Source organism: Carcharodon carcharias, chromosome 17 (genome assembly GCF_017639515.1).
Source record: "Carcharodon carcharias isolate sCarCar2 chromosome 17, sCarCar2.pri, whole genome shotgun sequence".
Taxonomy (NCBI): Eukaryota; Metazoa; Chordata; class Chondrichthyes; order Lamniformes; family Lamnidae; genus Carcharodon; species Carcharodon carcharias.
This window is the reverse complement of record NC_054483.1, coordinates 58,966,562-58,990,765: the sequence shown is the minus strand read 5'-3', so window position 1 is coordinate 58,990,765 and position 24,204 is coordinate 58,966,562. Positions and strand designations below refer to the sequence as shown.

Here is a 24,204-nt window from a genome sequence, read left to right as displayed (position 1 = left end):
TCAAGGGCAGTCACCCTCACCTCACCTCTGGAGTTCAGCTCTTTTGTCCATTTCTGAAACAAAGCTGTAATGAGGTCAGGAGCTGAGTGACCCTGACAGAATCTAAACTGAGCGTTAGTGAGCAGGCTATTGCTAAGAAAGTGTCACTTGATAGCACTGTTGACGACCCCTTCCATCACTTTACTGATGATCGAGAGTAGACTGATGGGGTGGTAATTGGCTGGGTTAGATTTGTCAAGCTTTTTGTGGGCAATTTTCCACTTTGCCAGGTAGTTGCCAGAGTTTCAGTTGTACTGGAATAGCTTGGCTAGGGATGTGGCAAGTTCTGGCGCACAAGTCTTCAGCATTATTGCCAGAATATTGTCAGGGCCCATAGCCTTTGCCATATCCAGTGCCTTCAGCTATTTCTTGATATCACATAGAGTGAATCGAATTGGCTGAAGACTGGCATTTATGATGCTGGGGACCTCCGGAGGAGATTGAGATGGATGAGCACTTCTAGCTGAAGATTGTTGCGAATGCTTTGGCCTTATCTTTTGTACTGATGTGCTGGGCTCCTCTATCATTGAGGATGTGGATATTTGTGGACACTCTTCCTCCAGTGAGTTGTTTAATTGTCCACCACCATTCCAGACTAGATGTGGCAGGACTGCAGAGTTTAGATCTGATCTGTTAATGGTGGAATTATTTGGCTCTGTCTATCACTTGCTGCTTATGCTGTTTGGCATTCAAGTCGTCCTGTTTTGTAGCTTCATCAGGTTGACACATTTTTAGGTGTGCCTGGTGCTACTCCTGGCATGCCCTGCTGCACTCTTCATTGAACCAGGGTTGATCCCCTAGCTTGATGGTAATGATAGAGTGGGGGATATGACGGGCCACAAGGCTAAAGATTGTGTTCGAGTACAATTCTGCTGCTGCTGATGGCCCACAGCGCCTCTTGGATGCCCAATCTTGAATTGCTACATCTTTTTGAAACCTATTCCAATTAACACGGTGGTGGTGCCACACAACACAATGAGGGATATCCTCAATGTGAAGACGGGACTTTGTTTACACAAGGATTGTGCAATGGTCACTCCTACCGATACTGTCATGGACAGATGCATCTGTGGCAGGCAGGTTGGTGAGGATGAGGTCAAGTATGTTTTCCCCTCCTGTTGGTTCCCTCACAACCTACCCCAGACCCAGTCTAGCAGCTATCCTTTAAGACTCGGCCAGCTCAGTCAGTAGTGGTGCTACCGAGTCACTCTTAGTGATCAACGTTGAAGCCCTCCACCCAGAGTACATTCTGCGCCCTTGCCACCCTTAGTGCTTCCTCCAATTGGTGTTCAACATGGAGGAGCACTGCTTCATCAGCTGAGGGGAGTGAGGGGGTTGCAGTACGTGGTAATGAGCAAAAGGTTTCCTTGCCCATGTTTGACCTGATGCCATGAGATTTCATGGGGTTGGGAGTCGATGTTGAGGACTCCAAAGGCAACTCCCTCCCGATTGTATACCACTGTGCCACCACCTCTGCCGGTGGGACAGGACATACCCAGGGATGGTGATGGTGGTTTCTGGGGCATGATCTGTAAGGTATGATTCTGTGAGTATGACTATGTCAGACTGTTGCTTGACTAGTCCATGAGACAGCCCTCCCAATTTTGGCACAAGCCCCTAGATGTTACTAAGGAGGATTTTGCAGGGTCAACAGGGTTGGGTTTGCCGTTGTCGTTTCCGGTGCATAGGTTGATGCCGGGTGGCCTATCTGGTTTCATTCCTTTTTATTGACTTTTTAGTGGTTTGATTGAACTGAGTGGCTTGCTAGGCCATTTCAGAGGGCACTTAAGAATCAACCACATTACTGTGGATCTGGAGTCACATGTAGGCCAGACCAGGTGACGACGTTAGTGAACTAGACATTAGTGAAGTAGATAGATTTTGACGACAATCGACAATGGTTTCATGGTCATCATTAGAATTTTAATTCCAGGTATTTATTGAATTCAAATTCCAGAATCTGCCATGGTGCGATGTGGACCCGGGTCCCCAGAGCATTACCCTGCATCTCTGGATTACCAGTCCAGTGACAATACCACTGTTCCACTGCCACCCCTAAGTATATTAAAGTATTACTAAACTATTACTAAACTATTACTGAATTGAACTATTACTAAATTAAATTATTACTAAAACTCAGTTAAAGATACAGAAATTATTAACAAATGGTTTAAAATGTACAAATATGTCCAACTACTCACTAATACAAAACCAGCACACATACAACCTCTCAAGCATGCAAAAAAAAATAAAACTCCGCAGAATATCAAATCTTAAAACTTGGCAAAGTAAAAAGTGAAGTTAGAAAAAAAATATTCACAGACTTTCTGGATGCTTGTTTACAGCTGAAGGGTCACGTTCCACAGTAGCTGTTGGTACTTGGGTTTCTCACTGGAGTAGTTGTTCAGCAGTTGGGGCTGGCTGATTCTTTTTTCTCTTGGAGACAATGGAATTGATTCAGAATCCTCCTTTAAGGACTCTCAGTTTGCAGCAATGAGGTCTTCTGGTGGGCTTTCAAATCACAAACAGCTCAGCTTTGATGAGAAGGTTTCAGAGAAAGAGAGAGGGGATAAGGTTGATGCCCCTTCTATTCCTGTGGCAGTCTCTCTGATTGTTAATATTCAGTATATTTTACACCCAAGAGTGAGGTCATGTGATCTCCTTCTAGTTTCAATCTGGGCTTATCTTAGCCACTGTCTCTGAGAGCTCTGTCTCCGTAAAGCAGCTTGTATCCTTCACAAATGCAACATAATAGCTGCTGTAGGCCAGTGTTCTTTGCCTAGCAAAAGGATTCTTCTCAAAATGTTTTATATGTCCAGCCGCTGACATTATAAAGTAATATTCTATAAAAAACATCTTCATAACGTTGTACTCTCACATCATAGGTGCAAATCTCACTTCAGGTACACAGAATCTAGGGTGACGCTCCAGTCCAGAGCTAGTAATGTATTGTTAGATACACTGTCCTTTTGGATAAAAAATCAACTGAAGTCACATCTGCCTAATCAGGCGGATGTAAAAGACCCCATGGCACTATTCAAACAAGTACAGGGGTAATCTGGTCAATCTTTACCTCTAAATAAATGCCACTAAGAACACACTATCGGGTCACTCATCTTCATCTCATTGCTGTTTGTGGAAATTTACTCTGCATAGACAATGGCACAATATGATCAACCAAACTTTGGTTGGGTTTCTCCTTTAATTCAACTCAAAACAGCAATTGGTCTGTCCCCTTCATATGGCTGTCTTTCAAGTTATGCAATGTAACAAGAATTGAGTTACGTTGCACTTTTAGACAAATTGTTGAGGTTTTTGATGCAATTAATCTGCATCATAAAGTTTCCCCTTAGCTTTAGTGTAACTACCTCACACTTTTTTTCTAGCTTTCTTATCCTAATTTTAAATAGTCCTGAATTTAAAATAGCTTAATTAACACTTCAGCAATTCAACTTTGACCATCTATTTTATATCTAACGTTAATTGTTTGCCAACTTTATGTGGGTGGCATGCATAGGATTTACAAAGGTATCTCCCCAGAGCAGAATTCTGAATGCATGTGTTATGATATGCATGATGGATAATATCATTCCATTATAAATAGAAGATTCTTATTTCAGTAGTAACATGAGTGGTAAAGTTCCAAATTCATTAAATTCTTGTGGATTGAACAAAAATAGTAACATGATTATCTATTGACTGTTCTGCTCAATAGTTTTAATGGGGGCTGCTTTAAAACACTGAGACTGTGTATTGTATCTTTTCACTGAGGCATGGCTGTCATCTTGAAAATCAAAACCAGGTCTTGGATGGAACAAGTACATATGGAAATACTAGATTCAAAACTGATGCATATCTCTTCTTTTAAAACCTGCAAATGCTGTCATCCTTTTGTCTCTTCCAATGGAAATAAAGGTTTAACTGAAAGTTTGAAGCAAACTCATTGGGCTGAATTTTGCCGTCGGTGAGCAGGGGGCGGGGCCCGCTCACCGGCACATCAAATGACACGGGATGATGTTGGGCGGAACTCGCGACGTCATCCCGCCCCATTTAAATTTTCAGGAAAATGGGGGCGCAGCAAAATCAGCTGTGGGCTCGCCAATCTGTCAATGGCCAATTGAGGCCATTGACAGGATCATTTAAATAATTAAAGGATCTGCCCGTCCGACCTTAAGGTTGGCGGGCAGGCCAGGAGCCCCTACGGCAAATAGAGAAAACATGAGACCTCATCCACAGGCAGAATGAGGTTTCATGCAGGGTGTTAAAAATTTTAATAAAGTTAATCTGCAAATTATGAACATGTCCCATCTCATGTGACACTGTCACATGAGGGGGACAGGTTAGGGAATTTTTAAAAAAATTTTTAATATTGTTCAAAATGGAAGCGATCTCCCTGAGGCTGCAATTAGCCTCAGGGAGATGTGCGTTCTTCTGTGCGCATGTGCAAAAGAGCACACTCTCGCTTTTAGGGAATCCTCTCCCCACCCCCTGCTTGCACAGGAAGCGCATAGCGCTTCCCGCCGGATGTCACGCTGGGCCGGCCTTAATTGGCCCGCCCACGTAAAATGGCGGTGTGGCCCACTTCACTGGCAGGAATCGGCTCCCTGCCTGCCGGAGATTGGGTCGGGCCCACCCATCCAACAAGCAGAAAATTCTGCCCATTGTCGACTTAAATGCTCTTAGCCCATCGCTGCTCATTAAAGAAAAATGAAATGATTTGAGTAAAAAATTCTTTATGGGTAACTATGAGACCAGATGATTCATTATTACCTTAAAAAAGTGAGCAACAAAAAACATGCTTGATAGCATAAGACAAGTTTGGATAGTGCTGACTCCTAACCTCAGATGAATGGAGCAGGCCAGGTAGGATGACAAAATGTAGGCAGGAATACTGGGTCAGAATGGGGATTAGACTGATTCTGAGATACATTAGAGATGGAAGGAGTGTGAAGCCACGGAGATAGTCAGGGTGGAGAACAGAATCTTGTAAAATAGTTTTTTTATTCATTCATGGAATGTGGGTTTCGCTGGCTAGGCCAGCATTTATTGCCCATCCCTAGTTGCCCTTGAGAAGGTGGTGGTGAGCTGCCTTCTTGAACCGCTGCAGTCCATGTGGAGTAGGTACACCCACAGTGCTGTTAGGAAGGGAGTTCCAGGATTTGACCCAGCGACAATGAAGGAATGGTGATATAATTCCAAGTCAGCATGGTGAGGTGACCATTAACATCTCAGCTAAATCAGATATTATCCTTGACAGGATAAGGATCATAATAAATGTTATTTAATATCTGGCACTGCTCACTTCTAATCCATTACTTGCTGGATTTGAAAGATAGAAAGAATGCGTTAGTGTGTGAGGGAGAGACATATTGGTTGCAGAAGGAGGGTGGAGAACCAAGTATAAAGATAACAAAGATATGAGTAAAGGTCTTCTATCCTAAGAAATCCATATGCACTTCAGGATATTCTGACATCATTAAAAGGTGCTCAATAAATACAATGCCTTTCCTTATAATACTTGTACATGGTTTACCCCCATCACCCCTTTGTCCAAGCATCTCTTGAGGAAGACAATCAATACATAAAACTTCCAAGAAGATGAGATTCTACCAAATTTCTCCCACAAGTAATATCAATCTTCTGTTGTACATGATTACTTATGAGATGGAGAAAATGTATGTGTTGTTTGGTGGAATGAAAAAAAATCAGAGTCAACAGATTGGTGAGATCTTTCAGTTAATGTTAGACCATGGTTTTCAATAATCAATAGAGTCCTTATTAATGTATTGTCTCATTAAGTGCCATGATGTGATTTGTACATACGATTGTAATGGGCACTCCAGTGTACTATGTTGAAAGTAAAGGATTGAATGCCAGGCCTTTAGTCTGATCTTCATCTCCATCTAATTCATGATGTGCTGCTAGATTCTTTCAAATGTTAGTAAATTTTGCAGATTCAAGTCAAATTTTAATATATATTGACTTGTAGCAGTTGAATCTATTCCTTGAATGTAATTTTTTTACTCTATTAATGATTGATCTATTTATCAACTGAATTGTTCATTTTTGATTATATAAAAATGTGATTCCTTTAATTATACACAGTCCATTTATATTTCATTGACTATGAATAAATGTAAATCTACATCATAATACACAGAATTGCATAGAATATACCAGCTCTGAAACAGACCATTTGGCCCAACAGGTCCACGCCAATGCTCATGCTCCATATGAGAGTTCTCCCACCTTACTTTATCTCACCCTATCACCATATCCTTTCTCCTTCATTTTATTTTTGAAAAATATACTTTATTCATAACACATCTGGAAGAACATTACAAAACATTTCTAAATGGCCATCACAAAAAGTACAATCATTTTCAACTTTTACACATGGGTCACAAGGTGCTTCAATACAATCAATAAATATTACAGTCATTTCAATATGGGCATTACAGACAGTCAGACAGTGTAATGGTATTGGAGTTATCAACATTCATCATGTTGCACTCTGCGGTGCTTCAATACAATTATGATACATTTAATATTCATTACATGCATTAATGTGAGTCGTATTGCCTGAGAGGTCTATACCTTTCCAGCCCCTCGGTGCACTATGTCAGAATGGTTTTCGACAGCGACCTTTCCCCATTGCGCTATGTTCTTTCTCCTTCATGTACCTATCTAGCCTCCCCAGAGAGCTAAGGGATGAGCTAAGAGTGGGACCGCTTTAGGTTTGGGTTTGTTTGAAGGTGACATATTACAGTCAAAGTGAGATTGACACTGTATGGCAGACTTTGTAATACAATATCTGATCTAATATTGATGATTAAACAGACAGATTGGCTCATTGATGGAGCAGGGAGAGGTCAACATTGCATGTGGGTTTATAAATTTCAATGAGATCCCCTCTCATTCTTCTAAACTCTAGTGAATACAGGCCTAGTTGGCCCAATCTCTCCTCATACAACAATCTTGCCAGCCCAGGAATCAGTTTTCTGAACACAGGGAAGTGGGTGTGCCATAAGAACAGGTGTAGGTCATTTCATCCTTCAAACCTGTTCTACTATTTAATTAGATTGTGGTTTTTGGCAAATTCAACTGCCCAGCCTTCTGTAGGAGGGAGTTCCAGATTTCTACTCACCTTTGAGTGAGAATGTTTGCCTTGATTTCACCCCCAAATGAGCTCTAATTTTAAAATTGCTCCCCCTGAATCTGGAATGCTTCAGAAGAGGAAATAGCTTCTCTGCATCTCTTGCTCACTTCATGTAGCATCCTTGTTGTCTGAGGGTTTCTAATTCTGGTTCTCCACATATACCTATGCCATGATATCACAATTGGACAAGGAGAAGATGCAGGCTGCAAGAACTACCTCAGTCAATATAGGAACTGAAACAGCACTACTGGCATTATTAAGCACCAAGCTGAACTCGACTGAGCTATCCACCCTTCTATTCATTACTGATTTTATGAATCCTTCAATCGTTGTAAACATCTCAATTCGATCACCCCTCAACCTTCTAACTCAAGAGAATACAACCCCTGTTCATGTAACCAATCCTTGTAATGTCTTATTTAACTACTCATTCATGGAATATAGGCAGCATTGGCAAGACCAGCATTTATTGCCTATCCCTAACTGCTCTTGAGTAGGTGCCTTGAGCCACTGCCTTGACCTGCTGCAGCCTATGTAAACCAAGGTAGCAACTTCCATGAATTTGACTCAGCGACAGTGAGGAAACACCAATATATTTCCCAGTCAGGATGGTGTGTGACTGGTATGGTGCCCATGTGCCTGCTGTCCTGGTCCTTCTAGGATGACAGACATCCCAGGTTTGGTAGGTGCTGTCAAAGAACCTAAGTGAGTTGCTGAATTTATTTATTTGCTGGCTAGGCCAGCATTTAATGCCCATCCCTAATTTGCCTTTGTTCAGAGGGCATTTAAGAGTCAACCACATTGGTGCAGGTCTGGAGTGACATGTAGGCCAGACCAGCAGATTTCCTTTCCTAAAGGACATTAGTGAACCAGGTGGGTTTTTACCACAATCGATAATCAAGTCATCATCAGACTTATAATTCCATATTTTTATTTGAATTCAAATTCCACCATCTACCATGGCAGGATTCAAACCCAAGTCCCGAGAGCATTACCCTGGGTCTTTGGATTACTGGTCCAACAACAATACCACTCCGCCATCACCTCCCCACTTGTTTAAGGTAGTGGATGAGGTGCTAATCGTGAAGGCTGATGGATGATATCAAGCTTCTTGAGTGTTCCAGAAGCTGCATTCATCCAAGCCAGGTGGAGAATATCATCACACTCCTGTGCCCAGTTGATGGTGGAAAGGCTTTGGAAATCTGGTGGTGAATGCCCAGGCTATGAGCAGCTTTTGTAATCAGTGTTTAGTTGACTGGTCCAGTTAAGCTTCTGGTCAATTGTGACGACCCAGGATATTAATAGTGGTGAATTCAACACTGATAATGCCATTGAAAGTAAAATGGAAGTTGTTAGTCTCTTGTTGAAGGTGATAATTGCCAGGCAGTTATGTGGCACAATGGTGGCTATGTGGGCTGATAAGTGGCAAGTGGTTATTTGCTACTTATCAGCCCAGCCTGGCTGTTGTTCAGATTTTGTTGCACACAGCATGGACTGCTTCATTATCTAAGGATTTGTGAACAGAACTCAATACTGTGCAATCATCAGCAAACATCTCCTCTTCTGATTTATTTTGGAAGGAAGGTCATTGATGAAGCAGCTGAAAATGCTTGGACTTAGGACACTGCCCTGAGGAACACCTGCAGCGATGTCCTGGAGCTGAGATAACTAGCCTCCAAGAACCAGCACCATCTTCCTTTGTACTCCATATGACTCCAGCCAATGGAGAGTTTTCCCCCTGATTTCACATGACTTAAATTTTGCTAGGGCCCCTTGATGCCACACTCGGCCAAATGCTACCTTGATGTCAGGGGGTCATTACCACATCACCTCTTTCAGCTATTTTGTCCATATTTGGACCAAAGCTGTAATGAGATCTGAAGACGGGCGGCCCTGGTAGAATCCAAAGTAACATTGGTGGGAGGCTGCTGCTGAACAAATGTCACTTGATAGCAGCATCGGCAATACCTTTCATAATTTTGCAGATAATTAAGAGTAGGTGGCTGTAAATACTTCAGCCTCGTCTTTTGCACTCACCTCCTGTGCTCCACCATTGTGGAAAATGGGGTGTTTGTGGAGTTACCTCCTCCTGTTAGTTGTTTAATTGTCCACCACCATTCACAGCTGGATGTGACAGAACTGTAGAGATTTGATTTGATCTCTTGCTTGTAGTATTCCTTAGCTGCTTTTGATTGAACTTGGATTGGTCACCTGGCTTGATAGTATGTGACCATAGTTCAGGGATAGGCTACAGATTGTGGTGGACTAAAATTCTGCTGTTGCTGATTCCCACAGTGCATCATGAGTATCCAGTTTTAATCCTCTTTAGCCTGGCATTGTTTTGGTAAATCTACACTGTACCTTTCTCTCGGGCCCTCTCGAGGTGTTGTATCCAGACTGAATACAGTATGGTTGCAAACTGGATCTTTAAGGGAAGGAGATGCAAATTCACCTGGGTAATTGGGAAATCTATTCATACAGATTTTGCAGTTATTTTCTTTAGGAACATTCTGAGCAAGATGATGATTGGCTTCTCTCAAAGTCAGATACTCAACTGACCAACAGACCACTAACCTACTCTAAGGTTGCTCCATTCCAAACCCATTTCAACCATTTGCTTGCATTACAGCAACATGTAAAAAATAAAATTGAGGAATCAGAAGAAAGAAATTCCTTCAGTTTTTTCACATTTTCAAACAGCTGTTTAAATCTAAAAGAGCAGATCAAAAAGAAACCGAGCTCTTCTCTGATTCAGCATTAAGGTTGATCAGAGGGGTTAAAAACCATACCAAGACAGTATCTTTAGCTCATTGGGAAATGCCTTATCATCACATGGGAAGTTCATGAAAAAATGAAGTAGCTTTATGAAAAAAATATACTAAAACCTATTGCTTTATATGTGTGGAAGAGCTGACTGCCACAGTAGGTCAGTATGGCAGTGGAATGTTGCGGTGAAACAGACAGGTCTCCTGTCTATGACGTTAAGACGTTACAGTGGCTGTATTGAAATTTTTCTTCCTCACTCCAACCAAGGCACATTGGAACAGGAACACTGTACACACGCTTCAACTATGGGCTGATGAAATACACTTGAGAAACTAACACACAACTGTTGATCTGAATAGTGCATTATAAATGGAGCAAACTTTTTTTTACAAATGCTTTTCACCAGACAGGAGACCTGTCTGCTTCACCGCAACATTCCACTGCCATACTGACCTACTGTGGCAGTCAGCTCTTCCTCACATATAAAGCAATAGATTTTAGTATACTTTTTTCATAAAGCTACTTCATTTTTTCCCCTTGGTGAGTCCCCTGTCAGAAGGTAGCTAGTCATCAGCCAATCTCTATTTGGTATCCATGGAAGGAAATACCAAAAGAACCAGCATCACTGGGGAATAGGTCTGATTTCATACTGAACTGTGAAAGGTTCGCATTCATGAATGAACCACTGTTCATAATGCACAATCAATGTTTGTTGCAGACAGCACAGGCATACCAATGACATCCTACATAGCGCAGACAAGTACATACTGTACTTAGAAAGTGTTCAAAAAAGCAGCTTTGTATTAATTATGACAGCCTATAGGTAATGAACACCTACATAATCTTGATAAAATACTGACCTATTCAGATCATTGGCTGTACTGAAAAACTCAGAACAATATTAAACACTTTTAAAAACTACTTCTATGAAAATTAGTGCTGTTCTCTTGTGTGTACACTCAAATTAAATATTCTGCTATTCTTAAATATATATTGACATTTGCATTATTCTATTAAATATATACTTGAATTAACAGTATTCTGCTGTGGGTATAGAATATATTCACATTAAAGCAACTTGACTAGCCTTTTATATTGACGTCGTGCTAGAAATGTATTTTATATTCATATTAATACTTCTGCTCTGCTCAGACATATCTTCTCAAAGTTGCGATTTTTCTCTTTCCTGTGTTTTCTCTCAACATAAATAACCAAAGCCAGACTCCTGCTGCCTGGTGAAGACCAGTGACTACAGTGCGCCTTATCCATGACATGTGTGGCACTCAATAAGCAATGCTGTACGACTGTTAACTGCATTCGAATGATCGTAAGCCTCTACTTTCACCAAAACTAAAGTTCAATAAACGCAACCCTCGTTTGGCAGCCGAGTGTTATAGATTGGGATCCCCTGCTCTCCGCCTCCGTACAGAGTAGATGACATCGGACTCTGAACTGCAAATTTAATCTGAAACTGCTCTGCTGAAGATTTCGCCCATTGTCTTACCGTGCACAGTTTCTTGTTGCCTGACATGTTGAGATGTGGAAGCGGGATTAGGAAGCTTTAGATAGGATTTCCCACTCTTTCTCTCTCTCTCTCTGACTGTCTTGATGGAAGAGGCTGGGCTGAGATGGAAGCTAGATTGCTTTTTAAATCGTTCAGACACGTAGCAGTCCCCTCTCAGCAGCCCCAGAACCACCGATCTGCATATTAACACCAGCCACGTCATTGCCGGCTGGACGAAACACAGGAAACCAGTTTACTCATCCACTTTGGAAAAGTGAAGAAAGAGGGCTGATTCTAAAATACATGTCTTCAGAAAACTGAGCACTAAGACAAGTTGCCGGGATCGAAAATCAAAAGGGGGCCTGAGGAACAATGTAATTCATACTTCCAGTTTATCCCAAAGCAAGGAGACGACACTATTCTGTCGCACACAAATTTACATCCCAAAGTGTGCCAAAGACGCATTCACTGTTTAACGACACTTAAGAGAGACATTTCTCAGTATTAAAAAAGAATGTTTGGCACATCCCCGCCCCCAGCTATAATAAGTATAATAATGCAGCCTTGATGGCGAAGATATGTAACTGTGCATTGATCAAATTTCATACACATCTAGTAGATAACATACCATTGCTAGCTGAGTCCCCAGTCTCCTACCCACCCGTCTTCCGCCCGAACACTCTCTGGAGCTCACTTCCTCATTCCCCTTCCCACCCCCAGCTTCTTCTCTCCACCATCTCACTCAAAGTCCATTTTCACAATCCAGTTATTACACACATCCAACCCTTACAGAAAAGTTCAGATTCCATTTTGCTTATTCTGTGAAGTGCCCTGGGGACCTTTTTTTCTGAGTTACAGTTAATGTGCAGGTAAACCAGTTTTGTTGGGGGCAATGAATAGAGAAGTTTTGTAAAAATCATTGTCCTTTCTTACATTTTGTACAATCGGAGGAAACGTTCGGAATGAAGCTTTGAGGTGTAAAAAAAGGCACAGAATGTTTATAAGAATGGCTCTGATCGCTGCCCCCTACCACCACAATGGAAAGCTTTATGATTTGTCAAATTAGAGCATGAATATTCTATTCAAATGAATGGCAAAAACCTGGGATATGATTGAAGGGGCTGTTACATGGCGGGGGTAGGAAGAGGAAAATGCAGTCTTTAACACGGTGCTGAGTAGCTATTGGGCTCAGCATCATTTGGTGAAAGGCTGGCCTCAAACCTGACTATGACAAATTGGAATTGTGCTTTGCGGTACTTGAGCCAAATGGTGATATTATATCTATACCTGAGGCTGTGAGATTGTTCTTTCTGAACAATTAAAAGTTAGATTAGGGTCAGAATAACTCTTATTAACTTAATGCAACTGAAATTAATTATGACAGAAATACTATAGAATTAAATATCAAAGCTGTTGCCTCAAATCTAGACATTCTTGTAATCAGATTAGATAGAACTAAATTTTTTTTTACCTACAAACAAATGTATTTTTCTAGGACAGCAAGAGGAACAGTAGGTCCTTTATTTAGAAATTACATATCTGGTAGAGTTTCAAATAGTGCAGGTAAAATTCCCTAATAGCCACTATCACTAACTGCTGTTCCTTCTACTCGATGCTGACATTCACAGGGACACTTTTACTTATCACAGCATTGCACCAATGTGGAAAGAGGTCACCAGTTAAGTTCGAGTTTCCTGATGATGCACTACTCATAAGCCTTGGTTTCTAAGTTAACCTGCTTTTCTTCTGGAACCTTAATTTTGCCTCATTTTGACATTTGCAGAAGAAAATGTTGAGAGAACATAGCAGATTACATTAAAATTACAATACAAGAACTGGCTATTCAGCCCGACTGGCCTATACTGGTGTTTATGTTCCACATGAGCCTTCGCTCACCTCATTTCATCTCAATTTATCAGCATATCCACCTATTCCTTTCTCCCCCGTTTCATTATTTGGCTACCCCAGATAACGCTGGCAGCTGCTGTGTATTCTTCTTGTTAGATCTCCTTGGATCTTGGCTCTTGAAGTCATCCAAAACTCTGCTGCCTATTTCTTAACTTGTACCATGTTCTGCTCACCCATCACCACTGTGCTTGGTGACCTACATTGGCCCTTGGTCAAGCAATGTTTCAATTTTAAAATTCTCACTCTTGTTTTCAAATCTCTCCATATCCTTGTCCCATCCCTGACCCTGTAATCTTCTCCAGATCCACAACCCTCCGAAATACCTGGGCCCCTCTAATTCTGGCTTCTTAAAGCTAATTTTAATCACTCACCATTGCTAGTTGATACCTTCAGTGGCATTGGTCTCAAGCTCTGGAATTCCCTTCATACATCTCTCCGCCTCTCTACCCTCTTTCAGCTTTAAGACGCTCCTTCAAAGGTACCTCTTTGACCAAGCATTTGGTCGCCTGACCTAACATCTCCTTTTGTGGCTCCATGTCATACTTTGTGTTCTAATGCTCATGGGAAACATCTTGGGATGTTTTATTACATTAAAGGCACTATTATAAATATAATTTGTTGTTGTTAAGAAGGAGGTTTAGAAAATTGATTTCTGTGAGGTGCTATCCTTCTCTGGTGGATTGTGTCATTATTTTGATTCTGGATTGAACATTCCAACCCTCAGTCAACCTTAGATTTTTAACATTGGCATTTTTGTTGAAAGAAAATGTTTGACAATGTAATGCATCAAAGTATGACAACGGCCTAAGGTTATTTGCAAACTTTGATTGTCATGCCTTCAAGGATCAGGCATATATGAGTCTGTGATCTTTGAGGTTTCTTTTCAGCCGCTGTTTGGGAATTTTTTCACTTTGACTAGCACTGTGAAAAACAATGCAACTAACTTGGATGCTGCACCTGAATTAGAGATAATTACTGGCGTTGCCGTATGTTGTGGCCATGCCCTGCCTGAACACAGATGGTGAGGGAAAGGATGTCTTGCTGTGTGCACTGGCAACATAGCCCAGTTTATCAGCCACAACGCAGAACTTGTTTAGCACCACAACAAAAATTGCAAGAGCAAACCTAATGGTTCCCCTGCCTCAAAGGGCATAACTGAAAATGGACATAATTGAAACAGCCATCAACTAAAACCAATAAAGTAAAAAAAAGGAAAAACACTAGTTACGGCATCAATCTTCAATAGTCCAGGACCTCTGTCACTCACACAGGGAAAGAAAAGAACTCAAGAATACTATTAAAAACCCTGTCCTTTGAAACAGACTGCAGAGAGTGTCATCAAATGGTGACAATCAAATAGCCTGTAAAGGCCATTCTTGTGAGTGGAATGATGCAGCCCATATGGACAAGGATTTCATCTGTAGTGAACTTAATATAGGAACACTTGTTTACATGATAAAGCCAAACTACTAGAACTGTCGGAATGCAGATGAAGAGGAAGAGGCCTTGTGATGTGTAGTGGCAGCAAGGCCCAGCTTACTGGCCATAACACAGATCCTGCTCAACAGTGTACCAAAGCTGCAAGCTAATGGCAGAATGTCATTACTGTGTTAAAACATGAAGATGTGTAGGTAATACAAGAGATTACCTAATACCTCACTCTTGGGTGCATATAAACTGGTTGTTCTGAATGAATAGAAGCACTAACAATAACAGAATCTAATTTGGTTATTAATAGTTGTACAACCAGTAAGACCAGCTTTGACTGAGTCTTTGCTGATATGAACTCAGTTATCCTGGGAAAAACTGTCAGCCCTTTAAGGGATACTGATTCCCATTGGCCTTGAATTTGCAGTCAGTGGTGAAGTGATGTTGCTTGCCACTGACTTTGAAGAAAGCTGCCTACAAACGTCTAGCAATCCCTGTGAAGTGGATTTCTCCTTTGCTAAACATCAGCTTGAATCTGGCGCCAAATCAAGGTCATCTCCAGGTGTCCCCAATAGTAATGGGTAAAGCAGAGTGCGCAGCCAATCACACTGAAGTATTCTCACAGACAGCAAGCTTAGCAATGAAAGTAACTGAACCTCTTCAATTCTAATTTAAATTTTACAAATAGCAAAATAAACGTTTGGGACATTCACATGGGTTTAAGGTAGAAGCTGAAATATAAACAAATATTCTTTTAAAAACTATGACTTTAAAAATGTGGATTATCTTAGCATAATGGACATATCTGTCTACAAGTATGAAATTCATCTTTCAGGGCCGGTGAGGTTGATCAGCAGTAATTATGAATTTACTGCATCATTATAAATCAGTTATACTGATTCGATAAGGTGTAACTTTTTCAAAGGTTTTCATAGCAAGACTAAGCGAGAAGGGTGGGATCTTCCATTTTAAAGTATAAATTGGGAGACAGGAGTGAAAATGAGATTGTCATCCACTCGGGGGCAGAGCAGCTGGCCACGCACGATATTGTGCTGGTCAGTTCATTAGATGTGCACATGCGAGGAGCATGATGAATTTTGCATGGGTCAGGTAGGAAGTCGCTGTCCCCGTCCTTACCTCAGTGGGTTGAGGCCCGGGTGCCATATTTAAAGGGCATCCAGACAGCCTTTCACTCACTGCAGGCTAGCGACATCACTGTTACTGTCGTTAGCTCACCCTTCCGAAAACAGTGATGTCACAGAGCAGGCAGCGTGTGACCCTCCGGCTTAGCAATGCCTCCCTGCAGGTTCTCCTCCAGGTCGCCCAGGAAAGATGGGAGGTCATGATGCCCAGGGTTGGCAGCAGGGGCCCCCCCCCGTCTCTGTCAAGGTGGGATGGATGGACATTACAGTGGAGGCTAGTGCTTGTGGGCGCACAAAAGAACTTGGCTCCAGTGCTAAAAAAGGATGAATGATCTGCTGAACTCTGCCAGGGTAAGTGTCACAGTCTACTCGCTGCAAAGTCACACTCATAAGGGCATCAGCAGTGTAAGTGTGCGAGTACACAGGGATGTCAGACAGGAGATTAGGTAGTAGGACTCAGCAGCAGATGGGACCTAAGCAATGAATATGTGCCTGCCACTTCATGCTCTCAATGTTGTTTCAGTTGGAGGGCATCGTGCTTGTTAATCTCTTATTGGGGAGGGCTCAAGAGCTGGCATAGGCATGCATGCTCCTAGACCACTCATGCAACCATTGGGATGACTCTCAATCCTTCTGTCTGTCAGCAGGAGGAAAATACTCACAACAAGAGAGAACGGTCCCAGACTAGTGGTGAACTGCTGGGTATTTGGATCCTCACGCCATTCGAGGAGGAGGCTGCAGAACCAGCCCGGGAGGATTGGGATCATACCTGCATTGTTGGCGAGACAGGAAGCTAGTGAGGATGCCTCCAGTCTGAAGTCGTCAGAAGCACTGACGGAGTGAGACAATGTTTGGATAAGAGAGTTTTCATAAGCTTCAGCTAAGTCCATCTCTTCTCCACTCCAGGTACCAGCAAACAGGCCAAAGCTAAGAGGAGGCGGCCCTCCCCCAGCTCTACCTTCAGCTCCACCCGCAGCTCTACTTTCAGGTCCACCCCAGCTCCACCCCCAGCTCCACGTGCAGCTCCACTTGCAGCTCCTCCCCGAGCTCCACCTCCAGCTCCAACTCAGAAGGCCTCAGAGGATGTACTGCCATAGCGTTCACCTGCACCCTCCACCAGCACAGAGACATGCACCTCGTTGGGTGCACATGCTAGAGTAGACTCAGGGTCAGAATCTGGTGAGCACTTCACTAACACAGGCCCACAGCTGATGGAGGAAGTGACAGCCGAGGCCTCTGACATTTGGAGGACTGCTGGAGACCAGGACCCTGCAGAGCCCCATGCAGTGATGAGCCTCTGGATTTGGTCATAAGAGTCCTCTTGGAGATGCAGAGACTGGTGGGGGAACATCAAGCAGAGATGCCAGAGGCCTTGCGCAGACTGGACTGAAAGCTGGAGGATCCTGTCTACGTTCTTTCTGCTGTCATGGCTCCGGCAGGAGAGAGCTTGGCTGCCTCCGTGGAAAGGGTAGCGGCCACCTTGGAGACCCAGGTCCAGCAGAACATGCAATGGCTGCCAGATGTGCACTTGGACCTTCACTCCTTCGCTCTAGCCATGGGTGCAGTGCAGCAGTGGCTAGGTGTGAAGGGGATGGGGCACCTTGTCCTCTCTCCAAGTGCCCCTTCTCTTCAAGGAGTCAGACAGGTGCCATCACATACTAAGAGAGGAGGAGTGCCAGCCGAGCACACCTGGGCTTCATCCAAGGGCACTCTAAGCATGCCATGCCAATCCACTTCCCCTCTGCCAGTGACCCCATTGTCTCCAGCAGGACAGGCCAAGGAGGGTGCACCTGCATCTGTGCAGGAAGCCCTTAGCAGGCTGTGGCCCTCTAGGCCTGTAAAGTCATGACAGTGAACAGGGCATAGCAGTCAGCAGGCTGCCTCCACCTCAGCTGTGGTTGTTGGGGCTGCACCTAGGCATAGCGGTAGAAAGAGAAACATAAAGAAGTTTTGAAGGCACATAGGTGGCATTAGTGTCCAACCACTGTAGAGATTTTTCACACTTGTGAATGTATGTTCACTTACACTGTTTGGAAGTTTCCTGGATTCTCGTTTTGCTGCCAGTTGCTTAAATGCTCGCGGGCATTTCGGTGTGTCAAACTTGGCCCCATCAGATTCCAATTATGTCTCATAATCGAGACACTTGTCTCCCATTGTCAGCACTGTGGTTACTCAATATAACAACAAGAGGACCTGATCCTGAAAATCATCTTGAAAATGTGGCCTGGGCACATATTCTGCAATCATCAGGTGCAGCTCACCAGGTTCTGAGCTCTATGAGAATGCTTTCTGCACAGTACCAGCAGCTGAGTCATTGCATTTTATGCTGGTTTTGTCCTGATGTGAGATGTTGGGAGGATGCCAAAAACTCTCAGGGGAGTTAAACATCTAAGTGAGTAGCAAGGAACACTGTAGATGGAGCATGAAGATGAAAAGCATGAGGCTCTCCACTGTGTTCTGAAGAATAGAAAACCAGAGGCTTTCCTAGATGGTGAGAAAATGGAGAGGTGTGGCTGTCTAATCAGACCTGGCTGTCCTTGTGTAAATGTAATTTTCAGCTAACATGCAGGTGAAGCCAGCACAAAAGAGGGTACTGACTGATTGACCCAGATGGCAAGAGGGATTGAGTGTAGGATTAAAGAGGCTTGGATGCAGTTGACTACAGCCTTGGTGAGATGTCACCTGGATTATTGTGTGCCCTTGTTCGTCTCCTTATCTAGAGATGGATCAGAGCTCACGTAAAGGGATTGCAACCGAGCTGCACTTGACTTAATTCAGGGACTGGGGAATCATCCCATGAGGTGAGAGTGAGGAGAATGGGCCTGTATGCTGGACAGTGCAGGACTGAGAGACTATCAATGTGAAGCATAAAGACCTATTACAGAACTCCACAAGGCGGATGTAGGAAAGATGTTTAACCTGACTGTGGTATCCAGAATCGGGGACACAGTCTCACAGTAATAGGTAGGCCATCTGGACTGAGATGTATGGGATTTTCTTCAGTTAGAGGGTGGAGAGTGGTTGGAATTCAACACCCCGTAGGAGAATGGAAGCACGGTCATTGAGTATGTTCACCAATTAAATAGATAGATTTCTAGCTAATAAAGATGTCAAGGGCATTGTGCGAAAATTGGCAAACAGCTATAAGAACAAAGGTAAAAGCAAAATAATGTGGATGCTGATTAAAAACAGGAAATGCCGGAAAAGCTCAGCAGGTCTGACAGCAGCTGTGGAGAGAGTAAAAGAGTTAACCCTGAAGGGTCGTACAGGCTCTAAACACTAACTCTGTTTCTTTCTGCACAGATGCTGCCAGACCTGCTGAACTTTTTCAGCATTTTCTGTTTTTAGTTATTATTATCATAGTTATAAGAACAGCCCTGATCGAGGTGCATGGTGGAGCAATCTATTGTGGACAAATGATCGAATCAGGCTGTTTTTTCCTATGCACCTATGTCTCTGAATCCACCTGAAAGGTTTCTTTACAAGGAATCCACCCCGTTTGGGGCAGGTGTCAGGGTGACATGAATGCATTGCTGCCGAGATCAGACTGCTTATGGCTTCCAATATATCGTGCAAGTGGGCAAGGGAAAAAAATCAGTTTTTCTTGAGGCGCCTGAGGTCACGGAAGCACACAGTATTGAGCAGGTACTGCTGCATGCTTTGGCACAAGAGGAATGTCTATCAGCACAGATTGGCGCATGCAAAGGATCCGCAAAGCGAATGATGAATAGTGCAATTTACTTCAACCATCAGAAAACAAGGTCACTGAAACTAAACCATAATGTGTGACCCAAACCCAGAGCTGTGGCCTGCCAGCCAGCAGAGGATTAAAAACAACAGCACAAAGGATAACTATCAGCAGCTCACTCTGCCTGGAATCTGTTAGCTATTAGACTGTCACAGGCCTGTCTGCCACGTCACACCCTTGCAATGGCCTCTGCATGTACCCCCACAACATCCTGGCCCTCGTCATCGCCATCACTTTCCTCATTTTCATCGTCATCGGAGACATATCAGCTATCAATGTCACCCTCTGCAAAGACATGCCCCCTTTGTTGTGCGAGGTTGTGCAGGGTGCAGTGGACAACAATGATCCTGGACACACTCTGTGGGGAGTATTGGAGTGCTCTGCCTGAGCGGTCCAAACGTCTGAGCCTGGTCTTTAGGAGGCCAATTGTCTGCTCAACGGTGACCCTTGTGGAGGCCTGGGTGGCATTTTAGCTCTCCTTGGTGGCACTCTGTGAACGTCGAGCTGGCATAATCAGCCAGATCCTTTGGGGTATCCCTTGTCCCCAAGAAGGCAGCCCTGCAATTGCCAAGGCCCTTCAAAACATTGTGGCACCTGGGAGTGGTTCAGAATGTTGGCATCGTGAGAGCTCCCTAGGAACCAAGCACAAACATGCAGGATTTGTCTGCTGTGACCACAAATTAGCTGCAAATTCAAAGAGTGGAAGCCTTTCCCTTGGATGAATGTGGCTGGCTGATGCAGGGAGCTCTCAATGCCACATGAGTGCAGTCAATAGCCCCTTATGTTTGCGGGAATCCTGCGATTGCTACAAAGCCCAATGCCCTGGCTGCCTGGCTCTCGGGATCCAAGCGGAATCTGACAAAATCATATGTTGTCCTGAAGAGGGCATCTGTCACCTCCCGGATACACTTGCTGACTGGGAGATGCTGCGCAGATTCCCAGTGGAGCCCTGCAAGGAGACATTGGCAAAGAAGTTTAGGGCTGCAGTCACCTTTAAGGCTACCTGCATGGGATTGCCACCCAGTCCTTGAGGAGCTGGCATATGTGAGCAACCACATCCTGGGACATCCTAAGGTGCCTCCGCAACCCTTCCATGAGACCATACACCACCCATTCATGACGCTAAAATTTCCACTCTACCTGTTCCAACTACCCCTTCTGACACTGTATCCTCTGCCTCCCAGCACCCTCCTTTAAACCCCTTGGACGCAACTGTTGACATCACCGATCAAACCCTTTAGAAACATCTCTCTACAACACTCACTGCCCAGAAAGCCCATTCACCGCCCTACAATTGGAACAATGTGTGTGAGACATGCTTAACCTCCCAACCTGCCTCAAATAGCCTCACTTCCATCTCCAGACACCCTCTTAAACAGCAATTATCTAGTTTCCTTCCCTGGACACCCTTCTAACAAGCCCTGGACAGTCTGGCTTCTTTTCCTGGACACCCTCCTAAACTGCCCCGAAGAGTCTAGTTCCCTGCTCCAGACACTCGCCTAACAAGCCGCAGACAGTCTGGCTTCCTTTCCTGGACACCTTCCTAACTTGCCCTGGAGCGTCTGGCTTTCTTCCCCGGAGCTTGGACTACCAGTACCCGATCTCAATCAATAGGCTGACATTTACGAGAGGTCCCAAAGAAGAACAAAGCAAAAGCTACTCGCCCCAAAGTCCAGAAAGAAGTCTACCTTGTCAGGTGCGTGACACTTATATGCAGTCATGATTCTAAACACACACATTTCTTGCTCACAGGGAGCTTAAATGGGAGAGGCCACTTAATTCTGGTGAGCTGGCCTTTTAATAATAAGCATGCATGACATCCATCCAAATGTATGCAAAAGGTTTTCCTGATGCTTGGTGGCTGGGAATTCGACCCATCTCTAAAGTCATGCAGACTTTAAGAGTGCACCTTTGGAGAAATGTAGATTTACTAACAGCAACTTCTGAGTTTCTGCATTTAATTGGACATGTGTGGACTTCAGAAGCTGCTGTCAGTTTCAGAGCAGTAATGACTGCTCATTACTGCCATAAATTTGTGCCACTTTCTTCAAGTTTGGGGAGGCCACACCAGAACCTGTTAACATGACAGACATCAAGCTGATTGTACAGCTAAAGGCTTGGATCTTAGTTAAAATATTTGAATTGATAATTTTCATCTGTGATCAAACTAAAAAAGAACTCTTAACTGGAAGTACTGGTGTATTTTAGAATATGGGTGTGAAGTTTATCCTCAGGAACTGACTCAAAGCTAATGTATAGATGGGAAGATGGCTAACTGCTATTGGAATGGAGCAAATTCCAATATATCACGTACAAAGATGAAAGAATTGTTTTATAATGACTAGGATATTATTACTGAGGGGCAATTAACTAGCCTAAAAGTAGTGGCTTAATAATGAGAAAGGCAATGTTTATATAATTATTGCTCCACTCTCTTACTCCTAGGAAATAATAGCTATCAGGTGGTCCATGCATTAACTCAAGGGATTACTAAACCATTATTGAGTTCATGGACCTGTATTTAGTAAGTCAGAGCTTAAGTCAGCAAGTCAGTCTTTTAAAACTACTGCTTAAACAGTTTTGGAGAATGCAGGGTCTATTAATTTGACATATCAATAGTAATTGCGATCCCTAAGTCAAAGTGCTTTGCTAATCAACTCCAGGCGAACAGCCACATTGGACAAATCAAGGTCACTACTGCAAACAACCAAAAACACTTGAATGTTTGTGAGTCGTCCATTTGTGATATTCCTAAATATATGTAATGTGTTACACAAGAACTATTGCTTATATTTAATATAATAAAACATCCCAAAGTGCTTCACAGGAACGTTATAAAGCAAAATAAGATACTCTTAGCAGTATTTAAATAGATTGTGCAGCCAGTTCTAAAAGACCTCAAGCCAACCCCATGCCTGGTTAACTAAATTCCTTCTCTTTTGTTCCATCTTTGAAAATCATTTAGGATTGCTAGGAGAGGAATCTTCCTCAAAGTTGCCAGGACTGTGGACTGAGATGGTCAGTTGTTATGACTGATGCAGTTGGTAAAGCGGAGTTATTTTTAAAAAAATTCCAGAGGAAAACTTTAAACAACTGTCATAACCAATAATTTTAAGTGTTATGTTTGAGATGCGACTCTAAACTCAGGAATCAGACCATTAGTTCTTGAGGTTTTACATGAAACTAATTGAACCATTTTATTAATTTACACACGTTAAAATATATGTACACATTGGCTACAAATTACTACTATCATAACTTTTAACGAATTCCCAAACTAATCTCCATTAAGGCAACAGCAACCCAAGACTCAGCCAAACACCAGACAAAGCATTATCACAGTACAAATTCAAAATGAGGTTCTTTTCACTGTGGAGCCAGTTGGAGGCTTGCAGTTGCCTTTTGATCTTACATTGCGTCTTCCTGCAGACATGAAAACTACTGAAGTTATACCTACCATCACTGATTGAATTCAGATTCTCATTGTCTCACCAGTCTCTTTGAACTTTACTTTTTAACAATGGAACCCCTTTCATAGTACCAATTTTATTAGTAATATAAACAGATTGCTTTGTAATTGTTAGAAAGGTGTCAAATTTTCACCCCACTTCTTGAATGCTCTATTCAAAAAATGCAAATGCACACTATCTCTCTTACATATCAAAACTAGTACATATCAAAGCACCCAGGCTTTAATCCAATTAAGACATACCTGCAGACTAAACCTCTATTTTAAAAGAAAAATATTTTCCAAAATATTATATACATTAATAGCTTCATGACAGCAGTAAGTAAAGATGGTCATGGAGAATTACTCTTCCTATATTAGGACTGATTATTCTGATTCTCCCTAACACTTGACTTCCTTCAACTCAGGGAAGAGTTGAATTAGACCTGCCAACATTGAAAGCCTTGGCATAGCATTAAAGGAAAGGTGTTGCCATATTAAGGATCTTTTCTTATATTTTGGAATAGCTTTTTCTTCAATATGGAATTCCTATTTTAAATTTAGTTTATAATAGTTTAGTTTATATTTAGTTTCTAATTAGTCTAGTCATGATCCAATTATGTAATTCTACCTTCCTAAATATACTAAACTATGCTGTCTTGTAAGTCACATCATAATGGCAATGTTACCTCTTTTAAAACTTCATTGAAAGCAAACAAATGAGCCAATTTGTTGCCTCAAAATAACCTTTTGATATTTATGTGTGTCAATGTTTGCTTAGCAAGGAAGATCAGAAAAATCTCTCAGAGAAGGAACAGAAACACTTACATTAATTGCAATCTGAATTTACAATATGAAAGAATTCTTCTTTGAAACCTACTTTTATTTAAATTAAGAACAGGTACACGATGAGAACCAGTGCATATCGATTCTATGGCATTTGACCATTAGGCAAATGATAAAAACAACTTCCTAAGTCAAATGAGGTCCAACTTTGAACTTTGTACAACGTGTCATGATAGCCAATTCCAGGAACTCCTGTTATATAATGTTTATCTTGTT

The 24,204-nt window shown here is 42.6% G+C and overlaps 1 protein-coding gene across 1 annotated transcript in view; it reads right to left on the bottom strand.

Annotated features, from left to right (window-relative positions):
• The window catches only part of papss2b (3'-phosphoadenosine 5'-phosphosulfate synthase 2b), an 88,196-nt gene extending 76,545 nt beyond the window's left edge, over positions 1 to 11,651 (bottom strand). The window contains exon 1 of the mRNA XM_041210437.1: positions 11,469 to 11,651. Coding sequence (XP_041066371.1) covers positions 11,469 to 11,495 — 27 coding nt within the window. The 5' untranslated portion in view covers positions 11,496 to 11,651. The remainder of the gene's footprint in view (positions 1 to 11,468) is intronic.
• Positions 11,652 to 24,204: the final 12,553 nt, after the last annotated feature.